This window comes from Anser brachyrhynchus (assembly GCF_964034855.1).
Source record: "Anser brachyrhynchus genome assembly, chromosome: 10".
NCBI lineage: Eukaryota > Metazoa > Chordata > Aves > Anseriformes > Anatidae > Anser > Anser brachyrhynchus.
Window position 1 is genome coordinate 11,552,888 of NC_137705.1, and position 22,047 is coordinate 11,574,934.

At 46.0% G+C, this 22,047-nt stretch overlaps 1 protein-coding gene across 2 annotated transcripts in view; it reads right to left on the reverse strand.

Annotated features, from left to right (window-relative positions):
- Positions 1-22,047, reverse strand: part of CHCHD6 (coiled-coil-helix-coiled-coil-helix domain containing 6) — a 110,650-nt gene that overhangs the window by 18,474 nt on the left and 70,129 nt on the right. For both annotated transcript variants that reach the window (XM_080605977.1, XM_080605978.1), the window contains one exon: positions 17,389-17,524. In XM_080605977.1, the coding sequence (XP_080462103.1) occupies positions 17,389-17,524 (136 nt within the window). The remainder of the gene's footprint in view (positions 1-17,388; positions 17,525-22,047) is intronic.

The window sequence follows — 22,047 nt, forward strand, 5'->3', positions numbered from 1 at the left end:
ACTGCACTGCGAGGAGCTGTGCTGAGACAAGTCCACATCACACGTCAGTGGAGATGGACTGCACCCTTCAGCTCGGGGATGGAAAGATCAAACTGCTAGATAGGTTCTCTTCCTTGCCAGGTACCCTGATTTTTATCAACGGGAAAAGCCAATTAAAGTTGATAAAGACACATCCTCTGCTGATTTTTCCTTACTGCCCACTGCTCAGTGCTAGTATAATGGATAATGTTCTGCCTGTGGGTGTATTTTCTAAGATCTGTCAGTTCTGACAGCATTTTGGCACCTGGATAACTCAAGATTTATACCAAGGGTCCAGGAATGCACCATTTCTCAGTAGCTGATGGGTACATTTTTCAGCAGGGCTTCCCTAATTAAAGGGCTAGAAAGAGATGGGATCAGATTGATAGGTTTTGCAGTCAGATGTTTTACGCTTAGTTTGATCAAATATAAATCACCTCTAGGAACTTTCTGAACACGTGAGAAAAGCATGCAAGAGAAACTATGGCAATGCGTCCAAAATATCACAATATAATCACTTCATTTCAAATTCCACCTCTGTCCCTATGGCAAGGCCCTTAAAGACAGGCTTAAGAAAAGCAATGGTCATTGGGGGGGAAAAAAAGAAACCAACAGGAAAACCAATGCTATGAAATGAGACCCTGCTGCTCTCGAGGTTCACCCAAACGAAGTGTTTTGCCCCGGACAGCACACAAAAAGTGCTGCCCTCCGAGCACCACGCGGGGCTGGGCACACCGCGCTTTGCTGTCTCTTCCCTACATACAGTGAAATGTCACCCGGAGAGGTCAGTGGCAAGGTCTCCCTGAATAATCCCCCACTGTTCTGGTCCTAACGGGATCTGCAAGTCCTGAGCTCCACTCTTGGGGTGAGGGGGAGAAAAAAAAGAATCAACAAGCAGGGTGTGAAAGGCCAGTATCACACCGTGGACGTTCACAAGTTCCTTACTCCCAGGGTCTTGTTCAGACCAACCCCTAAAACCACAGAGAAGAAAGTCGCAGAAGAGCCATGTGGAATGGGGAAAAATGTTTGTTGGTAATGTAAAACATGAAACCAAGGAAATACAATGCAAACAGGAATGTGAAAAGCATTTCCAGACACTGAGAGGTTAAAACAATTATTTGAACAGCTGGGAAAATTAAAATGGTAAAATAATAGCTACCCTTCAAAATTCTACAGATGCAAAGAGATTCTTCAATGAATAACTGATAAAGGGGAAAAAACATTTTAAAAGAGAAACTGTTTCATGCATGAAGGTCATACAAGTAACAGCTCCTTGGAAGTACCTGGATTTTCAGACCAGGCAAGAGATGAAGTAGGGGGGTTAACACAGCAGCCTTTCACCTCTGGATATCCAGGGTCAAATCCTGAATGCTCTAAGTTACACGTGAAAGCGACTTTGGACGTATCCTTTCTACCACTTTTTTAGAAGCGCTTCCACCCCGCAGCCCACACAAGGTCACATACCATCCTGCCCGAGTTGTAGCAGTTTGTTTGTTCCCCAAGGACTTCTCCTATCTCCAGCACAGCCTCCATGGGCGCAGCAACGGTGGCAATGTTCGAGCAGTTCAGGCAATTTTACCACCCCGTCATCCAGAGCTCCCCCACATACAGAAGCTGCTCTGGGAAGGACGCGGTGGTATGTCGTGTTTCAGAAAAACTGACAGTCTGTAAAGAGCAGCTTCACTGGTCAGGAAAGGTCTGAGAGGAAGAATAATGCCAAGTCAGGATTGCAGTCTATGAGCAACAGTTTTATGTCAGGACAGGGGACACGGACAGACACCTCCAGGGGGCCCAAAGCTCCAGCAGAGCCATCTTCAGGGCAGGACGGGGCTGAAAGAACACAGCTGGGGAAGGTCTATCTGCCACCTGGCTCCAGCAGCCCTTCTCGCAGGCAATGAATCCTCTTTCTCTACTTGCTATTTTAAACCACAAAACTAAAAATTTTCAGAAAGTAGAGGAAAATTTGACAACTGAATATGTAGCACTGCAGAGAAGAAATCAGCTGTACGGCGCCAGCTCTTGTTTCCATTCCCCACCCACTTCAAATGCACAACCTCTTCCACAAATACTGAGCAAACTGCTACAAGGACAGCAACCGAACACACCTCGTCACAGTCCAAAAACCACGGATCCTCTGGCAAAAAAAAAGCAGAAGCAGAACAGAAGGCCAAATCCATCCACCCCAGCAGTCAGGTCTTCTATCACTCACACACATCTTTTCACTAATGGAAACCAGTCTCCAACTGGGAAGTTTTAACCACTACTTTTTTCCTTAAGTAAAAGGGAAGTCAGAACAAACACTGAGATCCTACCAGAGTACTTTTCTCCAACTTATTAGAGCATTTCTGAAGAACTGAGAGGTAGCCATCTGCATATTTCCTCTCTCTCCGGAGCAGAACCTACTTTATTTAACCTACTCTGAGCATGGTCATTGTATTTCTCCAGTTGACAATCATCTGGTATTGAGTCCTGATGCTGCCAGGCATCTCCTCGGATGGGTTAGGCTCCTCACCATTCAATGATACTAAAAGAAAACATGAAAAGGATGAGCTTGCAGCCTCTCCCACACTTCTTGCTGCAATTACCTTGAACACCCTCAGCAATGCAGACCAATTTGACCACCTGAAGAATCAGAAAGTTCCAATATGTTGCAGGAAGAAGCAGTTCTTCCCCTGTGTCTATGCTAAACCAAAGTAGCCTGTGCAGCAGAAAGTAACGTGGCTGGCAGAAGGTTTCCAGTAGAGGTCCTGACCTTCCCATGTTCCTGCAGGGCCATGACATTTTTACAAGAATCAGGACCCTGCTGTTCTGCCAAACTACATGCATTTGGTCCAAACTAAAATTATGGCTGCAGCTTTAATTCAATACGCTGTCCCTCGCTTCTGATCCTAATGTGCTGGTGAGAGCTGCTGAACCGTTACGCACCCGCTTTTTGTTTTGCTCCTCAGGTGAGTATGTCGCAGCGCTGCCTGAACAGATGCCAGCAGCGAGAGTTGCACAGCAAAACCATTTGGGGAATACACCAGCTGGGTGTGCAGCCTGCCTCAGAAGTGTTGCTACTCATCCCGGGAAACCAGCAAACCCATCTCTTGCATCTTGCCGTGGCACTGGTTGTGGTATGGACACGGAAGAGGGATACCCCAGCTTGTCTCCGTACCATAGGAGCGAGACGATCAGCGATCAATCTTTCACCTGCCCAAGGCAAACAGCATCCCGCAAGGTTGGTATGCAGTTAGGTAATGCACTTTGGGATCCTTCAGGGTTAAAAAAATGCATTTAAATCTGACGAGATGAGAAGGAAGCTGAAGCAGAAAAAGAAGGTGCGATGCTTACACGAGCATGCACACTGTTCTACCCTCCTTTGACGGAGAGTCTCTCAATCTTGCCCGCGGTTCCTGGAGCCAGTCTCCCTGTGCCAAGCAGCTTTCATGTTCACTGAGGGGCGCAGGGGGATGCAGAGGATTACTCTACGTCTTTATGAGCTTCCAGTACTCAGAGCCCAAAGATTTCTCTGCTCCTCTGATCAGCCATGTTAAGATGCACATTTAAAATAAGACAGATACTGAACTCTGTCTTGCCCCTAAGGGAACTGCAGCCTCCTCTTTCCGAACTGCCAGTTCAGTGCTGCAGGGAACAGGCAGGCTGGTGTCAGCTCCAATACAGATTTTAAAATGAAAGGAACTCAAACGAAGGGGACAGAAGAGAGGAGAGGAGGGAGAGAGGAAAGGAGAGGGTGCAGAGACGCTGGAAGGAAGCAGGTAAAAAAATGAAAACAGAGGGAAAGGGAAAATCTGAGCCCAGACTCTAGGAAGGGGTGAGTAAATAAAGAGAAAACGGGAGGAGGAAGCAGCAAAAGTAGGCAACAGCATGTGTCTAGCTTTCTTGCCCATACTAAAAGAAAAATTCAATAGGTGGCCAGAGCTACTCATACTAGGTAGTGAGGAAGAGATCACTCACAGGGTACCACAGAGCCACGGTTTAGAATATAGGTATAATTTCCCAAGTTTGAGCTTCCATCACAGAACAATTTACCCCTGCCCATAGCTCGAACATTTGCCATGCACTGTCCTGAGCTAACGGAGACCCACTACAGTGGTAGCGTGGCATTCCTAACAGACTTGAATTCAGCATACCTCAAAACAGCCCGAAAACACCAGAGAGAGTAACTTGGCAGTGCTATATAGCACTTGATTCTAGTGCCAGTGGGTCAAAGTAGGGGTTCCTCAATGACGCACTTTTCTAGATCCTGATCAACGGGAATGGCAAATTTCTGTGGGTTTTAAGCTAAAGACAATTATTCCAAGTAGTTAACTTCAGGGAAATAGTTTTGAAAACCTTAAAAAAAAAAAAAGACAAAAAGAAAAGCAAGTGCATACCTAAAAGTAAGCTTGCAAATAATAAACCCCAAGTCAGAAATCAGGACAGGTTCTTACAGCTCTACAACATGCAATTAAAGAAGCCTGTCAGAACTTCAGGGGCACTTGAGAGATTTGTGCCAAGATCAAGAAACGCTTCCAACTGTTGATTCTAAAGCAATTATCAAGAAGAATGCAAGCTTGATTGAGGTGTAACGTGCAGCATGGCATCGACTTACCAACCTGCTGTCAGGATGGAAGTGCAACCAGGTACTGTGGTCAAGTACAGACCAAGACTGATGGAGCCAAGGAAAGAAATAACAGAGAGAGCGAAGCAAGAACAAGAAGGAGCAAGAACCAAGGATGGTGAAAAAGAGCAGGCAGGCCCCAGATGCACAGTTAGAGCCTAGAGGCTTGTGGAGCAGTTCAGAGCTACTGAAGAAATTCCTTTACATACCCGGCTGGTGGGTCCAAACATCAGTCGGATTCGAAACTACGAGAGAGATTAATTGGAGACAGCTACAGATTAATGCAGAATCCTTATAGCCTTTTATCCACATGACAGTGTACTAGACTGCTGTGCTTTGGAAGACGCTTCTCAGGGGAGGATGTCTACTCCAGCCTTCAAGCACCACAACACTCCTACTGCTTTGTGTTGTCCCCTAAGAAAAGCTTTTCATAGCAGCAGTGAAAGCTTCTTGCCCTGAACAGCTGGAACCAAAGTCAAAGCACAACCTGGCAGTTTTCTTGGCTGAACAGAGCTGCCACTGAACCTGAGTCACAGGCAAAAAAAACATGTTGACAAAGGTTTGAGACAGCAGTTCAGGATGCTAAGAGAGTCAGAACTCCAGTTTGCAGTATTTACAAGAAGAGTATTTTGTACCACATCCTTCTGCCACAGCTGCCATCCAGGAATTATCTTGCTTGCTTCTGTTCTTTTAAATATTTTTCTCCCTAACACCTATCAAAGCCACCATCTTCCCAGCGGGAGCAGTCAGGACTGGCTGTCAGGTCTCCCCAGGAGCTCAGATTGCTCTCTCCTCCACGTGGGATCCCACACACCCCACAGCTTACTGATGCAAGAAGTTGGATCTGAGATTCAAGGTGCTATGAGGGGATTGCTATTGTCAGAGCAGATCTGGTTCCAGACACAGCCACTGTGAACTGAATCCTCTCCTCTATACTTCTGTTGTGTGATCTCACTCTTCATTTCTTCACATCCTTTTTTTCTGTAGTACTGCAACAATTCATTGATTCAACACAATCAACAAGGGAGCAGGAAGGCAGAGGCAGACTCTCAGATTGGAACAGCTGGTTTTCTTGATGGTATCACGTCCCGAAGAGAGGTAAGGAATCACAAGAAAAGAGACCGCTTATCCTCAACAGCAAACAACTCCACACCAGAGAAGAAAGCACAACCCTGCTGACTGCAAGAAAAAGGCTGCACTGGGATTTTAAATATATTCCACACTCCTTGATGGATCATGCCTGAAGATTTTGTGGGAAAGCGAAGCACAGAGGAAACCATGCTTCAAAGCCTATCATTGTACTCACAGGGGCTGTGAAAACTCCATAAACACGATCCCCTGTTACACTGCCCAAAGCCCACATGCAGACCTGCTGACACAACCAATTCCTCAACGGCCACGCTCCACAACTGCTGCACCCCGCTGCCATGAAGCTTTGCAACAAACTCCCATCAGACATGTCAAAGCGTGCCTAATGATAGATGGGCAAGGGTGACCAGAGGGGACCGAAAAAGATGGTCAAAAGTCATCAACCCCATCAGCAAGTTCTGAATGATGACTGCTAGATGTGACAGCCCCCCAGGTCGCAGCCAACGATCCCACAGCCACCCACCTGAACACCGACAGGCCCCAGGCTACGTCGCTCACAGCTGTCTTTCCAGTCCTTGGACTCACCATTCCTCTTCCCCCACCTCAGCTGCTGTCCTGCCTCAAAATGCAGCAGCAAAAACAAGACACCAAGAAGCTGGCAACTGACATCTAAGCATAGGTCTTGGCGATGTGCAGGAGAAGGAGCTCAGGCCGGCTAGGGTCTGGACCAGGGCCTACATTCCCCGGTGAAGCATTTGACTGAACAGCACATAGAGATGTGCAGGGTTTAAAGTAGCTTGTGGTCTTGCTCCCGTGAGCTCTTTCTTCTTCCAGGTTGCTCACACCCAGTGCTGTATCTTTTATCTCATCCTAAAAAAAGAGAACTTGTATTAAAGGATCGGGCTATCAACCTGCATTAACTGAGGCTGGGCCCTCTCTCACAACAAGAAGTCTGCTTCCATTTCTCAAAAGTGAGCAAGGAACTGATTACACAGACAGAGAAGGTTTATTCCAAATGACCCTAAAAACCAGGCTGTTCTGTCTTTTGCTACAGTGCCACCCTTGCTGAGCCCCTCAATGAAGCTGATGATAGCGGTGAGTGCGAGTCAGCCCCCTACATTTAGGAAAGCCTAACGTGGAAACAAGCCCTTTCAGGAACAGAGCTGATGTCCCTTGGATTCTTCCAGATTCACTTCTCAAAGTTAAGTTCCTTTGTGACCAAACTGATGTCTAATAAAGGGTCAGTCGATACAATTCCCCCTGCACAGGCACCGCTGGGGTCTCTTTCCTCCACCTAATTGCCTGCTTTCACAAGATACACAGGAACTTATTACTTCAGAGCCTTTGTGCCTTCTGAGGAACATCACCGCAGCTCACCAGCAGGTTCGGAGAGCGGGACGAAAAGCACGCTCACCGACACGCGACACGGTTACACGAGTCCTGTTTTCTTAGCTGGGGTAAAAATCCAGACGTGGCTGCAGGGGAACAGACCAAGCAGCCACATGTGAGGGGAAGTGCCGGCATATTAAACTCAGAGCAACGTTACCTGGGACACTCGAGCAGGCTTTGCCCTGCTCTCTAGGGCTTGCTCTGTATATGGCAACGCTCCTGACCTTCCAACATCTGTTCAGTTTTTATACAAAAGCAAGTCAGGGCCCCGTAAGGCAGTACTACATCTCTGTTGACATTTCAGTCCCTGAGAGAGAAGCTCTCCTTTGGCTTTGTATCAGCCACCTTTGGCTATGTCAGAAATAGTGCGCAGCCTGTTCTCTCAAGCAAAGCCATTTGTGTGTGCAAAGGTTCCCGGCAAACAGGCAGAAGGTGGCAGCTGGAGGAAGGAGACCTGGGATCACTGCACACAATCTCACCTTTTATTATTTATCCACATTTACTGAGCACAGCCTGGCTTTAATCCATCAGTACAAGAAACCTGCTAATATACCTACATGATTGGAGAGACCTCCCCGCATTTTATGGGTCTCTATTGCAGCAAATGTCAAGGCTCAGCAAAATGAAGCACGAGGAACGGTCTCAGGCAGCCTGGGACCTCTCTTGCTCATCTCCCAAGCAGCAGGTATTTGATACGGCATTAAACAAGGAACTTGAGACCTCACGTCCATGACAGAGCTTTGTGTGCGCACAGGCCCCATGTCGGCACAAGCTGGTGCAGAGTAAAGGTTCACGTTCAATAGTGTGCAAAGTGCTTATTCTTCCTGAACAACGTGGTGCCCCGTGTGCTTGGCTTCTGCAGAACAGGAAAGTGGCCACTGGTGCAGTGCAGGGTCACCACAAAATTCCTCTAGTGCACCCCAGCCCTATCACAGCGCCTTCCCCATAGCAGCTCATGGTGCACACAGCTGCACATCCCACCTCAATTGCTGTGTCCAATACATTTTTCAATGGTTCTGTATTTCTAACAAGACTTCAGAAGATTTTTTGAGCCTTGGAATACTCCTGACTACACTTAGGCTCGGTACTAACAGACGATGTACTGGTACTGCCAGCATCCCAGGGCCCAGAAACATTACCGAGCTTGTTGAAAGATGGTAACCCTACGCAGGCCACCTCTAGCACTGCTGAAGACAAAAGCTCTCAGCTGTTCCTGCTAATATGGCTTGGGGCAGCATGTCTACAGCATAAAGATCACCGGAATGCTTGCAGTCACCCTTGCTGGCACTCCCTAAGAGGAACCCAGGGAACAAATAATTGAAGAAAATCTTCTCCATTTCTACATGAAGCATTCAGACCAGGTAGGGACTGAAACACACTCCCCAGACAGAAAGCCGGAATGATCACTGTGCACACGCTAACCTGTTCAGGAGTCAAAAAAAATAGAATATAAATCTCATGATCTGCGTTAACCAATGCTAAATTCCTTCTCAGAAGGGAGCGAGGTACATGCAAACACACCAAAAGCCTGCAGATGTAGCGGATGTTGTTCAGAGCTCCCAGTCCCCCAATAAAGGACCAGCATAATAATGCTTTACTAACAGACTGAACCAAGTAACCCTTATCTCTCTGTTACACAGCTCAGTGAAGTAACCCAGCAGATGATCTGCTCCAAAAAATAAAACCAGTCCTTGCGGGCAGCAAACACGGCCTGATAAACCGAGTGGGAGAGAATGCAGAGGCAGATGGGCGGAGGTAATCGGAAATGACAGAAAGATAAGCAGGCAGAGGGCGAGCAGAGAGCTTGAAGGACGGAGGCAGAAGAGCTGAGATTTTACAGAGTACAGATATTTGAAAAGTTAAATCAACAGCTTTCCAACAGCATTCTTTTAAAAATCATTCCCCCTAATATATGCAGGGAGCCAGCTGCTTGCAAAATGACCTTTAAACCCTACCCACCTTACCTTATTAGAGCAATTCGGAGCTGGAGGTTGGCTGATCCTGAAATCCACTTACGCAGGACAAACAGGCATTCAGCAGGGACAAAGAGCGAACACATTGTCAAAATAATTTTGTCGGCATTGCTGGACACATTCAGGCTTAACCCAGCAGAGCAGCACGCTTCTCCAGCTTCAGAAACAACGAAACACACAGGATGCTGCAACACCACCCTGACTCAAGGCTTCGCTACCTGCTTGCCTCGCATTACAATGGAATCAAATCCTAATCCTAGCAGTGCTGGTTTTCTGGACAGTTTCTGTGAATGCTGACAGAGGTCTAAGAGCCTTTCCCCAACCCCTAAAGGCCTCCCAAAGGCCTCTAACCAAAAAAGAGGTTAGAACCTGAAATGTTTCTTGCCAACATATCAGCGTAGTGGCAGCAGAGCTACCTCTATTAGTATATGCACATTGCTGTAAGGTGCTGTCTGTGACACATCCTGCTCCTGTACCCACAGCCCTGAAGTCCAGTAACATTACTTCACCTCTCCGGAGAGGGTCTAGCTAGGACTGACGGCTTAAAAGTGCTTTGGAAGCACTCCAAGCACAGCAGGTAACACCTCCAGGCAAGGAGGCCTGTTGGGCACAAAGACAGAGCCACAAAGAGATGAAATCCACAATTAAGGCAGGCAGGATTCCCAAGGAACTCTCCCCACTAAGTTTAGGTTTTGTAAGAGATGAATGCTCCCCAGCCTTGGGCAGAGATTCTCTGGGAGAACAAATGCAAGCAAGCAGCATCAGGACAACTTCCCTAGGCCTTCTCCTTCGACGTGCCATAGCTTGGATGAGAAAAGGATCGCCATCCTACTAATAAGAGGGCTCATGGGGTGCTCATTACCTTCCCACGTTCTCCTTGGCACTGCAAAGGTCTAGGTAGAGCAGTCTTGCTTGCTTGGCAGTAACTCTTCCACTTGATGAGGACCAGTGCCACCAGAATAACCCCTGTACACGCTATCCACACAGACAAATCCAACGGATTGGGGAAAGCAGCAAATCCCATTAGTCCTCAAGGTATTCAGCCCCAAGAGCTGCTAATAAAACAGCTGATGGATGGTGTGTGAGAACTGCGGGCTCGGTGAAGCAGGAGACCTTCCTGCATGGACTAAGACCAACAACAAGCATAACAAATCTTTGGTTTCCCCAGTTTGTCATGAAGGCTTTGGCATCGCGGATACAATTTCCCAAGTTATAGCCAAGTTGTCAGAGAATGGATCTAACATTAGCACCAAGTTATGGAAGTCAGGGCAATTCTGGAACTTCCTGGGAGTCTGAAGGCATTTGACCATTGACCTTGTGCTTCTAACCAGCAGTTGCTATCGACAGCAATTTTTGTGGATCTGTTTCAATCTAACTTCAGCAGCAAAACACACAGTTTAAAAATTGGAAATCAACTTCTTTCTGTCCAAGACTGCTTGGTCATCAGTCTCCCAGAATTAATCTGAGTAAGAATTTCCACTTCCAACTTGCCAACACAGTGCTACAAATCTTTTGTGAAAAAATCTGGCATTAAAACAGCATGATGTATCACAACACTCTCGCACCCCCGAGCAACTATTTCCCATAGTAGATAAGCCTGGCTGCAAACAGGCTACAGTTCTCAGGAAAACACCTCCTAATACGCCATACAGAGAGCCCAGAACCTGGGAAACCTCTTAGATGAAGTAGATCCACGTAGGTCCCATTAACTGAAGCTAATAAAGAAATAATTTTAAAAGAGAGAACAATAAATGAGATTTTGATTTCCCAACTTCAAATGCCTGTTTTCAGATTCACCCTCCCAAAGACCACACCATGTAAAGTCAGCTCTGACTTCTGTTCCTCACTGGCCAGCTCTTACAGTATTTTTTACTACAGAATATTTTTCAGGCTGCTTTCAAACAGATTCAGGCAAACTAAGTTTTAAATCAGAAAGAGCTGTAGCACAGACCACATTTTAAACGTAATGAGATGCCATCTAGTCCAACTCCAGAAACTGTAACGATGTTCTGACTTCTTTCCCTCTTTCAACAGCTTCCTTCAAAACCATCTGTGAAACATGCACATTTAGATTAACTTTACCTGTAAGTATATCTGAGATCGGAATCATTAAGTGAGAAATTAGACCCAAAGGCAATTCTGCCTCACTACAATGATGTCAAAAAATAAACAAAAAGACAAAAAAGCAAAAAACAGAGCCAAAATAAATAAATGCAGACTGTGAGTTAGACTGTTAGACAACGGACTGTTTTGGAGGAGAGAAATGGGGTCAGGCAGTCTTCCTTCCAGACCAGGCAAAGCCTACAAGAACTTGAGAGAAAAACGTCGGAGGGTATGGACAAAATACCTCTAGAAGAGGAGCCTTGAAGCACGGCCAACTGAGCAAAATAAAGTTTTAAGCTTATCTGTGCTCTTGTTTTCTACGAAAATGGCAAACTCCAGAATGTGTCGTGTTTGGGCTTTATTTTTTATGTTTGGGCAAACAGCAGAGAGAGAAGGTAGTTGGGTTAATAAGTGCTGACGATATGCCAAGCTGTGAGGAACATCAGGGCTTTGTGAAGTGCTGAGATACAGAGCAAATAAAGAACTTATGCCTCCAGTTTCATGAATACCGGGTATATGCAGCAGCCATTTCCATTTTAAGTAGGCCAGCATTTTATTCTGGGACATGCCTCATATATTAAGATGGCGGTTTATGTCCTTTCAGGCAGCTCTGTATTTTTAGTTTATCAACTGATGAACTCCTGGGGATAGGAAACGTGTAAGGACCAAAGACTCACCGGAACCAGGAATCGCTGCCTTGAAAAAAAATCAAAACAATAACCATTTCTATCCTTTATAAATAGAAGCAAAATATGGATCATTTTCACCTTTGCAAATAACAGGTCAGGGGATGCTCGGGTACAGTTAATCCAGCGCCGCTCTCCTCTGTGTTTACGACTAAATAAACAGCAGCTGCCTGCAGCTTGCGGCCTCTCCACCGATTCCCTTGTGGGGGCCATTTATTGAGTCATAAACTCCTCCGATAGTGTTATCACCACAGCATTTGCACAAATAAAGGTTGGGAGAGAGAAAGATTAAAAAAGAGAATTGACTTTACAGAGAAAGCAAGAAAAACACTTTACAGATACGTTTGCTTTGAACAAGGACAGACAGACGAGAGGCAGGGCAGGCAAATACCTGGCTGAGGATGGCTGCGTGCATCACGCTCCTGATCTGAACGCAGATTTATCTCAAACCACAAAGTTGGATTTCAGAAAGCTCAAACAACCCTAGAGCCTTCCAAGTTAGATATACTGTACTGAAAGCAGCATACCTTGTGATATATTTGCATCTTCTCTACCAGGCTTTGACGGCTAGGATCTACCTCTGCAGAACCTCAGGGAGGGAGGCAGAATCCCACCATTTCTCAGTATACCTGGTCAAAGTTCCGCCAGCCATGCACACTGACCACTGACCTCCACATAAAACAATCTACAAAGCATTCTGCAGCCCAACAGAATGGCAACAGCTCTATACATGAGTCTAACGATACCTGCTGGTCAGAGACACCTGCCCGCGGCACCCAATGCCTCCTGGAGCTGATTATCTTCAGCAGAGATTTGAGGTGTGGAAACAGCAGTTCCCAGCACGCCACACTCCAGCAGGATCCAAAAAGCTTGAGCAGAACTGCTCCAGCAGGCTGGGATGCTGCACGGCTATCTGCTGCATCTGCTCGGTAACACCAACCTAGGTCAGTGCCCACGGAGCAGAAGTAAACTTGAGGCAGAGTTGCAATGCTCTGTGTGTTAAACGGGCTTTCACAGGGATCGCTTGGAAAAGTAAGAGCAGTAAATTGACCACATTACTTTTTATTACAGCCAAGGGTAAAGGAGAATGCAGCAGACTCAAGGTTACGTTACAAGGCTACCTCTGCTGGAATCTGGGCAGTGTTCTGCACGGGCTTGTTTGCATAGCAGAGTGACTCACAGCAAACGAGGGCGAATTTTCCCGTCCTGCCATTACCAACCAAGACCGTTCACATCCAGCGAAGTTGCTGCACAATAAACTCGCTCGCCAGTTTATTGCATTGTAATTTCCTTATGTAGACAAGCCCTAAAGCCTTGATAGAAGTAGGTTTACCTTTGTCTGTTATGAATAGCAGGCTTGTGAGAAGCTGGATGTAGAACAGGGAGAAAGAGAGCGGAATTATGAAGGGCTCCCAGCTCAATGTGTACCCGTCCTATTGACAAGGGAATACATGTGTCTGACTATGCAGCTCTTTATAACTTGGTTTGGCCAGGAGCTAGAGCGCAAAAAAATTTCACCTTGGTCCCTCTGTGAAAGACAGGCACCTAGAGACATTAAGAGAACACCTGGGAAAAAAAAGGGCTACATGCTTTTTACCAGCAGACATTTCTTCGCACGCGGTTGCGAGAAGCAGCACTCTTCAAAATCGCACATCGCGTTAATACGTGGTCACCAGAGGCCACAGTTTTCAAGTGGCAGCTGGTCGGAGATTCCCTTGTATAGGCACCAATTACATAACAAATTAGCTAAGTAAAATTCTATGGAAATTCAGATTTGCCTTCTGGTGTGAAGAGGACGTAGAGGAAGCAGAAGGGGGTCGCAAATATTCTGAAAAGCTCGCATGTGAGTGCGCATTCGCAGGGTGGGGGAGCAATTCAGTAACAGGGCTCTGACTTCAAAAAAATAATTTGTTTTTCCCTTCCATCTGGGCTCAAAATAAGAAATTACGCAGATTTCCACTGCCCACTCTCCTTTTTCCTTCCACACCCTCTTCTCATTGGCACAAGATAAAACCTCGGGGAAACAGCAGCAGCAATTTTCAATTCTCATTATCTAGCGGCAGCAGTAGCTCTTGGTGAAACTTGCGGTCAATAAACTACAGGCAATTTTAAAAGACACAATGGGAACTGCCCCTCCCACAGCTGTCCCATTATCCCAGCTTTTATTAGATTTAAAACCAGCGATTCTTAGGCTGTAGCTGAAGTTCTGCAGAGCCACGAAAACAGACCACCAGAAAAGATAAAACACTCCTAAATTAAACAGGAGACATTACAGTAACGTCCTCTAAAGTCAGAGGGCTTCGACATAAGCAAAGCTCAGGATGCAGAAAGCAACCCAGAGCCCAAGCGGGCTGCTGCTGCTGCAGCGAGCCCGTGATGACACAAGCAAAATTTAACATTCAGGAGAGCGAAACCGGCAAAGCTAGTGAGCAGGGTACACAGAGCACGTCGTGAGCGTGCTAGCTACATCCAGGAGAGGATCCTGCTCCCCTAAGTAACATCCAACTGAACGTGTTAACTTTGGAGTTCATGGGCTGGGTATGCCTCCTACACGGCAGAGAGAAATACTCACCCGAGGATGGCAATTCAGCTGGCCTATTTTACATGACTGTTTTAGGACCAGACGCACCGTGCTCTAGCTGTGCCTCTTTCTCTCCCTTGACTGCAAAAGAAGCCCAGATGACCACATACAAACCAGGTAACACCATTTACGTCTCTATCCTGCACTACGGTACGTAGTAACCTGCTCCACGGTACGTAGTAACCTGCTCCAGTGCGAGGGCCTCCACAGGAAATGAGAGCAGAAAATAAATTTCCAAACTCCTGAAATTATTTCCCGATCTATCCGTCCGTGGGGCTGAGGTAACTGAGGGTGCATCTCACCTCCTGGACCAGAAGCGCGCGTAGCAATAGGCAAAGGGAAATGGGTGCCCAAAGGAATGATCTCGGAGCAGCACAGTACAGGGGAAGGTGCAAGGAATTACAGTAATCCGCTGTAAACTGTAATTTTCAGCCTAGAAATCTAGAGCTTGCTTTCTGTGAGTCTAATGTATACCATGCCTTGGAGACATTTAACCAGCCATCAAAAAGAACTTGCAGAGAACCAGATGCTTCATTAAAGAATATTCACCAAGCCTTATAAAATCTTTAGTAAGAAGCAGAAGAACAAATCACCAGCATGCAAGTGAGCTAAGTCCCGCATCCAGCTTTGATTACAACATCCTCTATACTGGCAAACATATCATGTTTAAAAAAAAAAAGGAAAAGAAAAAAATATCAAGAGATTCTGACCCTTCTTTCCCACATTCCTCCAACCCGAATTTCCTGAATGAGGAATGCGTGAGACAGAAAGCCATTTGGTAGAAGATGCTAATTTAAACTTAAAGAAAAATAACAGCTTAAATGGGGAAGGGAGGAGGGAGTTTTATAGTCCTTCATGAAAAAACACAACAGCTTGCGATCATTACATACATATCTCACGAGTCAGAGGACTCGGTAAGAGCAGTAAGGCAAATTGTCAGGGCTCGAGCTGTCCTGGGATAAAGGGAACTACAGAACATGTATTTCCTCGCACAAGTCTTTTGGAATTTGCACTTGCAGAGCCTTCTAGTGCCTGTATCTAGCTGCAAGGTTTAGTTACCTGTGCCTTAGTATCTCTTGCCCCTTCTTAAAGCAGGGCAAGGAGATTCCTTGTCATAATCTACACAGCAAGTTCATGTCCTGTGTACTGCTCCTTCCGAGAAGTTTCCAAAAGAGTGGGGAAAAAATTTCTGAAGTTCACTGAACACTCTGGGAACCCAGACCACCCCCAGCTTTTGGTTTATAAAGAAAGCATACCCCCTCCCCCCAAAAAATAAAAAAATCACACAAATCCAAACAAGCTCCAAGTTAATAGGATCTTTCACTGCCCTCTGCTGTTACCAGTCATTTAGCTTCCAATTTGCTCTTTAATAATGTCGGGCTGGGGCTCAGGGCTGGCAGCATCCCAGCCCCTTTCTCAGGCGGCTTGGAGCCGCAGCTTGCAAATATGCTGAAGTTTAATGCAATCTGTCTTCTTTGGTAATCACATTGCGCCCGCACTGCATGCAATAAAGATGTATTGGTAAATGCATTTGCTAAAGATATACTCCACTGAAAAGGCTACAAGCCTGATTTACAGGAGGCAAGGAGGAAGCATCAGGTAACGGAGGCTGGCAGTAGATGCGCCAGTGCTCTGCACACAGCAACAGAGGGCACGGATTGTGCAGCAGCAAAGGCACTGCTTTACTTTAAAGCTGAGAAAGAAAAAGAAACCACACGTTTTGGGAGCTGGGGACTTTAAAGATATCAGAGAGAAGCCCTTTCCCTGGCAGCTTTAACCTTGCTGATTTGCAGACATACAAAGACCTTCTTTGTAAACAGGAAGGAAAAAAATTCCACCAGGACTAGCAACAACATTTGGTCTAATATATCCTGACAATTTTCCCATCTCCTTCTGTCGGGCTTCTTCTGGGAGCCGGCTGGCAGCTTGTTTCATGTTATACTTAAATCAGCCATACAGCTTCCCCTCACAATGCTAATGCGACAGAGAAAGACTGCTTCGACGAGATCTCCACCTCCCCCCACCCCCTGCCTTCATATTAATAATCCCAGGAGAGGAGTCTCAGTTCTCTATTCCCAAAAGGCTGTATGCTTTCCCCAAATCCACCTTACTATAGAGTTTCAACACCCTTCAAGAATTAAAAAAAAAAAAGAAAAAGAAAAGTCTGCCCTGGAGGGACAGCTGGCTGAATTCTCACATGGAGAAAATCCTTTACACTCCGGACATCCCAAGCAGCAGCTTGTCTAACCATGCCCTTTTTCCGAGACTATATCCTAGTTGTAACATTCAAATACTGTTTTTTTTTTTTCCTTTCTCCTTCACTTGTTTTAATAAACACAGATTTTCCAAGGTGCTGAGTAGTCACTGTCCTAAGGCATCAAGAGAAGCTAGTAGGGTTCTGCATCTCTGACGGCAGAGCCGTGGCCTTGCTGGACCTCTGCACAAGACAAAGAGCTTTCAGGAGCATGCAGTTCCCTCAAGAGGCAGCAACTCTGCCCAGTAAAGCAGCTTTCCTCATGAAGCCAGGAAAGGAAGCAAGACCTCCAATTGTGAGGTCCCATAATGGGAGTGAGGATGTTTGGAGTCCGTTCAAAATGTTGCCAACACTGGCAAAATGGATTTCCCTACTGTTTGCAGAACACAGCATCCAAGAAGGCAAAATGTGGGAAAATCACTGTGGCTGCCTTTGAAACCAAGGAGCATCAGCGCTAATGTTTTGGTAGCAGCTCAGTACCCCGGGACCCACTGCTGGGACATACCGCAGCATGACTGAGAAACGTGGAATGAATGTGAACGTGCAAAATGGATCCTGAGGAAAATTTGCCTCCTGTGAACACCACAGTTTAACTATCAGATACTACAGATCTCAGAGACATTTCCCAGAAGAAAACACCATGCAAAACAAGTCAGCAAAGCCCACAAGTATATCAGGGAAGCTTTTGTTACCTTCTGAGCTGCACTAACGCAGCGCTGATACTCCTTAGCCAGTTCCGAGCATTTGAGCACTTCGCATTTGTTTTCTTGGTAGCACTTCAGGATTTCAGACTGCAGACTTGCGCAGACAGGATCAGTATTCCTCCTCCTGCAGGGAAAACAAGAACAGAAAGATGTGCGAAGGGGAGTTTTCACCCACTTACTACTACATTACTAGTGGCACAGTCACTAATGTTGTATTGGGAGTCACCCAGCCCTAAAAAATAAAGAAACCAGTAAAAACAGCGATCACCAAAATGGGTTAAATGACCAACAGTGTCTTTTGGCTGAAAAATCCAGAGTACTAAGCAGAAAGAAAGAACCCATTCTTTCTAGGTTGGTGTGGAAGGTTCTTACCCATAGATAAAACATCATATCTCCTCTGCAGTTAGGAAAAATCAATTCCAAGAGGTTCAATGATTTCCCCAAGTCACATTGGAAATCTTTGGCAGAACTCCGGAGTCCTGGCTGGGCTTGCACTGGATCTGTTACAGGCTGACAGGGAACTGAATGGACTTGTTGAATGAGCTACCTCCACCTATCGAATTCTCATCTATTTAAATGCTTCAAAAAAATCCAGCATGTTTGGAAGCACTGCAATTCTCCTAGTGACTCGAAAAAACAGGGAATAATAGCAAGACCAGATATCTGTTTCTTTATTTCTGAAGGAAGTGGTACTCATACCCCTAAGTGGCAATGACAGCCACCCAGGAACAATTAGGGATGATGCTCTTATACTGTCACGTGCCCGTGTGCATATGGCACATCATAAGCAACCGCACCGATAAAGGGAAGGTCACTGTAAAACAATACAAGCAACAATGGCACAAACACAGCGACAACAGTGTCATCAGCTGCACAGCCAGGCAGATGCAAATTGCAGGAATTTGCAGCACAATCGCCCCGGTACATTTTACCAGAGAACATATGCTTAGGTGTAGCAGCCCTCAGATGCTGCCTTCCAAACCATAAATCCATTTAATTCCTTGCATTTCCTGCCCCAATGTGCTTAAAGAGATCTGTGCCCAAATATGAGATGCACCTCTTCTTCCCAAAGCACCTGATGCTGCAGGCAGGCACGAATGCCATGCTATGATACATTCATTTCCCCAGGAACAACAACAGGCACTCATTCAGCAGCAGTGCTTCATAATCAGGCAGGAAGAAAACATGACCTGTTCCTGGGCATGTCTCATTCTCTCAGGTGAAACAGATCTCAAAGAAACACGAAATCTTCAAGCCAGATCATTGAAAATTTTTTCGGAGAGCGCAGATATGAGTTTCCAAATCACGCTCATTTCTGTAAGGTGCTCAGGGAGGCAAGTGGAAGGAACAAAAGAAGAAAAAAGAAATTGTCCTTTCCATATCAGCAACCCCACTGCTTCCTCCAAATAGTTTGGCAGGGACATACTCCAAAGGACTTTTCTTCAGTCCTCAGCCCTCCTCTGCCAACAGACACAGACAGACTGAGGCTTCCTCAGTACTGGTGTGATGGCCACACCCTAAAACACCAATATTTGGATCAGAAACCACCGAAATATGACACAGACTTCTTTTTCCACCTCTTTTCTAACCTTACAGCTTTTAGAAGAAACTTATTCCACACACAGCCCCTAGAGGTTAGCGTGCATTTGTAATTTCTATGTTCTATAGCAAATCACCTTTAAATCCCCTAAAAATCCATATTCCAAAAAATCTTCAAATTTTGGAATAGAAGAGAACTCAGAGGGAGCTTCAGAAACTCATAATGTTGGCATTTTGCTTTGTCACTAACTTTAATATCACTCTAATCAAATCAGCGAGACTGTGGAAACGATACCAAACAATACCAGGTCAGGAAATACCACCAAATCCCTCCATTCAATGAAGAAGTTAAGACTTTTAAAATTAGGTTTTTTAAACTCAGCCATGTTAAACTGAAGGGCATTTTGTAATTTTCATGCAGAGAGCTGGGGGAAGAAAAAGGTAGAGCATGCCACAAAACGCTCTGCACTCATTGCAACAGCACGGCACAAATATCTTGCAGAAATATAGAGAAGAATGCTTGAGGTTGACATTGTCAGCACGGAGAGCCATCATAATTAAGCTACCATAATTAAGGGTTTTTCTGTTTTCGTTCACTGTGTCTCGTATGGCATCAGTCTGCATTACCTGGAGTAACAACAAAGGTAGGAGCCAGCTGGGGGACAGACAGCAGCACAAACTCAGTGCCCCTCTGCTCTAGGAGCCCCCTGGTAGCCAGCCCGCAGTGCACAGGGCTATTTAAAAGCCAAGAAATGATAAAAAAAGAAGCCACCGAGCACCTGCTGCTGCCTCGAGCCTACCAGAGGCAAGGGATCACTGAGCACAGAAGGGCACGTTGCCAAGCCTGCACCTCCATCAGCACTGGTACTTGTGTCTTCTCACCACGCAGAGGATTTCTTGGGCGACTGAAAGGCGGGTACCCAGAGCCATAAACAATATTCGCTTTGCGTCAGTACGTTGCTGTGTCTTCAGAATAAAATCTCCGAGTCTAGTTCTGCATCAGTTGCACCATCTTCTCAAAAGAGATTTAGAGAAACTAATCAATGCACCACGAAGTCAGCCGAGGTAATTATCAATACGAATCACACAAACCAATTTACGAGTGCATTCGTAAGTGAACTGGAAACTCAACAAAACCAGTTAAATCCTACTGTGAATGGCATTTCACTTTGAAACGGGACGCGATGCTGCTCGGGGAGAACTGTCACCGTGCTGCACCATGCAGCGGGATCTATCAAACGAGGGGACAAGAAGTGAGGGCCAGCTCGGCACGAGGAAGCACATCCCGCAGAGTCCAGGAACACCCAAGGCGTCCACGTCCAACAGAGCAGTTCCCATACCCATTTGGAGCAAAAAGGGTATTGGGACTGCTTTGGCGAGCGGTTCGGAGAAGCTTTCCTCCCAGCAGAGCAACCACTACTCCTGTCCCATCTACTGCCTCAGGGACGTCACCCTCCTGCTCCCATTAAGCCTTTTATTTATTTTAGGTTGCAACCTTTGCACAGCGGTGGGAACTACAGCCCCGCACACCAGTTGCTGCCCAGCTCTACGCATCCATATCTGCAAGGAAAAGGAACTAAACACAAAAAACCTGGCGGAGCCCAGCAGCATCTAACTGCAAACATCTTTTATTATTATTTCTTAAGCAGTGATGGGAAAGGAACGTGGTGGAGAAGGGATGAGCTTTGAATACAGAAAGAACAGAACACCAGCAAGCTTTGACCTTTCTCCTAAAACGGGGCACGGTTTTAAGCATAATATGCTCCCACCAAGAAAGGTAGGCAATTAGCCTCTGTCTAAAATAAAATGCCTTGTAATTGCTGCTGCTATTATGAAAACAGATGCACGAGGCTCGTTTATAGGAAAAAGGCAGAAGAGAAGGGCTGGGGTGGGAAGGCCAGGGGAATACACAGACAGGGAGGTATGGGACAGTACCTCAGAAACAACTGCAGGTCATACAGAATAGGAAAGATTAAACCAACAATGCGCACTCTCATCTGTTTAAAGGAAGAGAAAAGGAAGAACAGAGAAAAGATGACAGGCAGAAAAAGAAAAGGATGAATCTAGGAATAAAACTCATTAGCAGCGCCTGCCCCATCACAGTGGGGAAAAACCTTTGCTGCTCTGCAGCGGGACAGAAGGCGAGGTACACGGGAAATCCGTGATTTCAGATCTTGCTCCCCCCTCCCAGTGAGGGGGCTAAATCAGGTCTGACTGGAAAAGAGGGAAGAGGTTTTCGTAAAATGAAACAAAGGGCATCCTTCTCTCTGCTATCCTCAAGGTACGACAGAACGAGTGTGATCTCGCTGCATTTTGACACACCAAGAGTTACCAAATCCTCTCTATCGCTGCGTATTCCCTTTACTTTATTTAATAAATGAAATCTCATCAACTTATCCTTCTTCTATTATCACTGCTGACATCAATCTGATAATATTGGCTTGGCGTGGAATCGTGCTATTATATGTCCTCTTGATATTTAATTTAAGAGAAACGTCTGCAGTGGGGTGAATATGTGAAGCAAGCTTTTTATTACTGGCAGCAGTAAGGACGCTGGGAGTGAATTAGACATTCATCTTAGTCGGGGCCAATCTAGTGGCTCAGAAGAGGTTTTCTTCTTAACCCTCTCCTACCTGTTCAATAGCGGCAGGTAACTGCTGCTCCAGTCAATAACTGCATTCATTTGTCCTGGCAAATTCATTTCTACGTGGCTATAAGCCCCATGAAGAAGTGCTGAGCGTCTGGGAGGTTAAAGCAAGGTTCTTCGGGAATTTCCATCATAAGCTCTGCAACAGTAGGTAGTGCGCTGGTCTAAATGTCCGCCAATTAATCAAGGAGCCACACAGCTCTCGAAGACAAACATACAAACTCATTTCAAGAGCTGATTAAGGCAGTATCTCCAGGATACAGATCCCACAAGCAGGTTTCAAGCATAGCACGATGGCTACTTGCTAGTGCTGCTGACAGCTTCCCCTTTCGGGAGGAGAATTAGGGGCTCGGTATGGGAATGCAAGGGGAAGCTGGAAGATGTGTATATATTTGCTAGTGCTTCCACTCTGCCGAAAGATCAGGCTAGCCAAGTGAAGATACAACTTTAAAGCCTTGGGA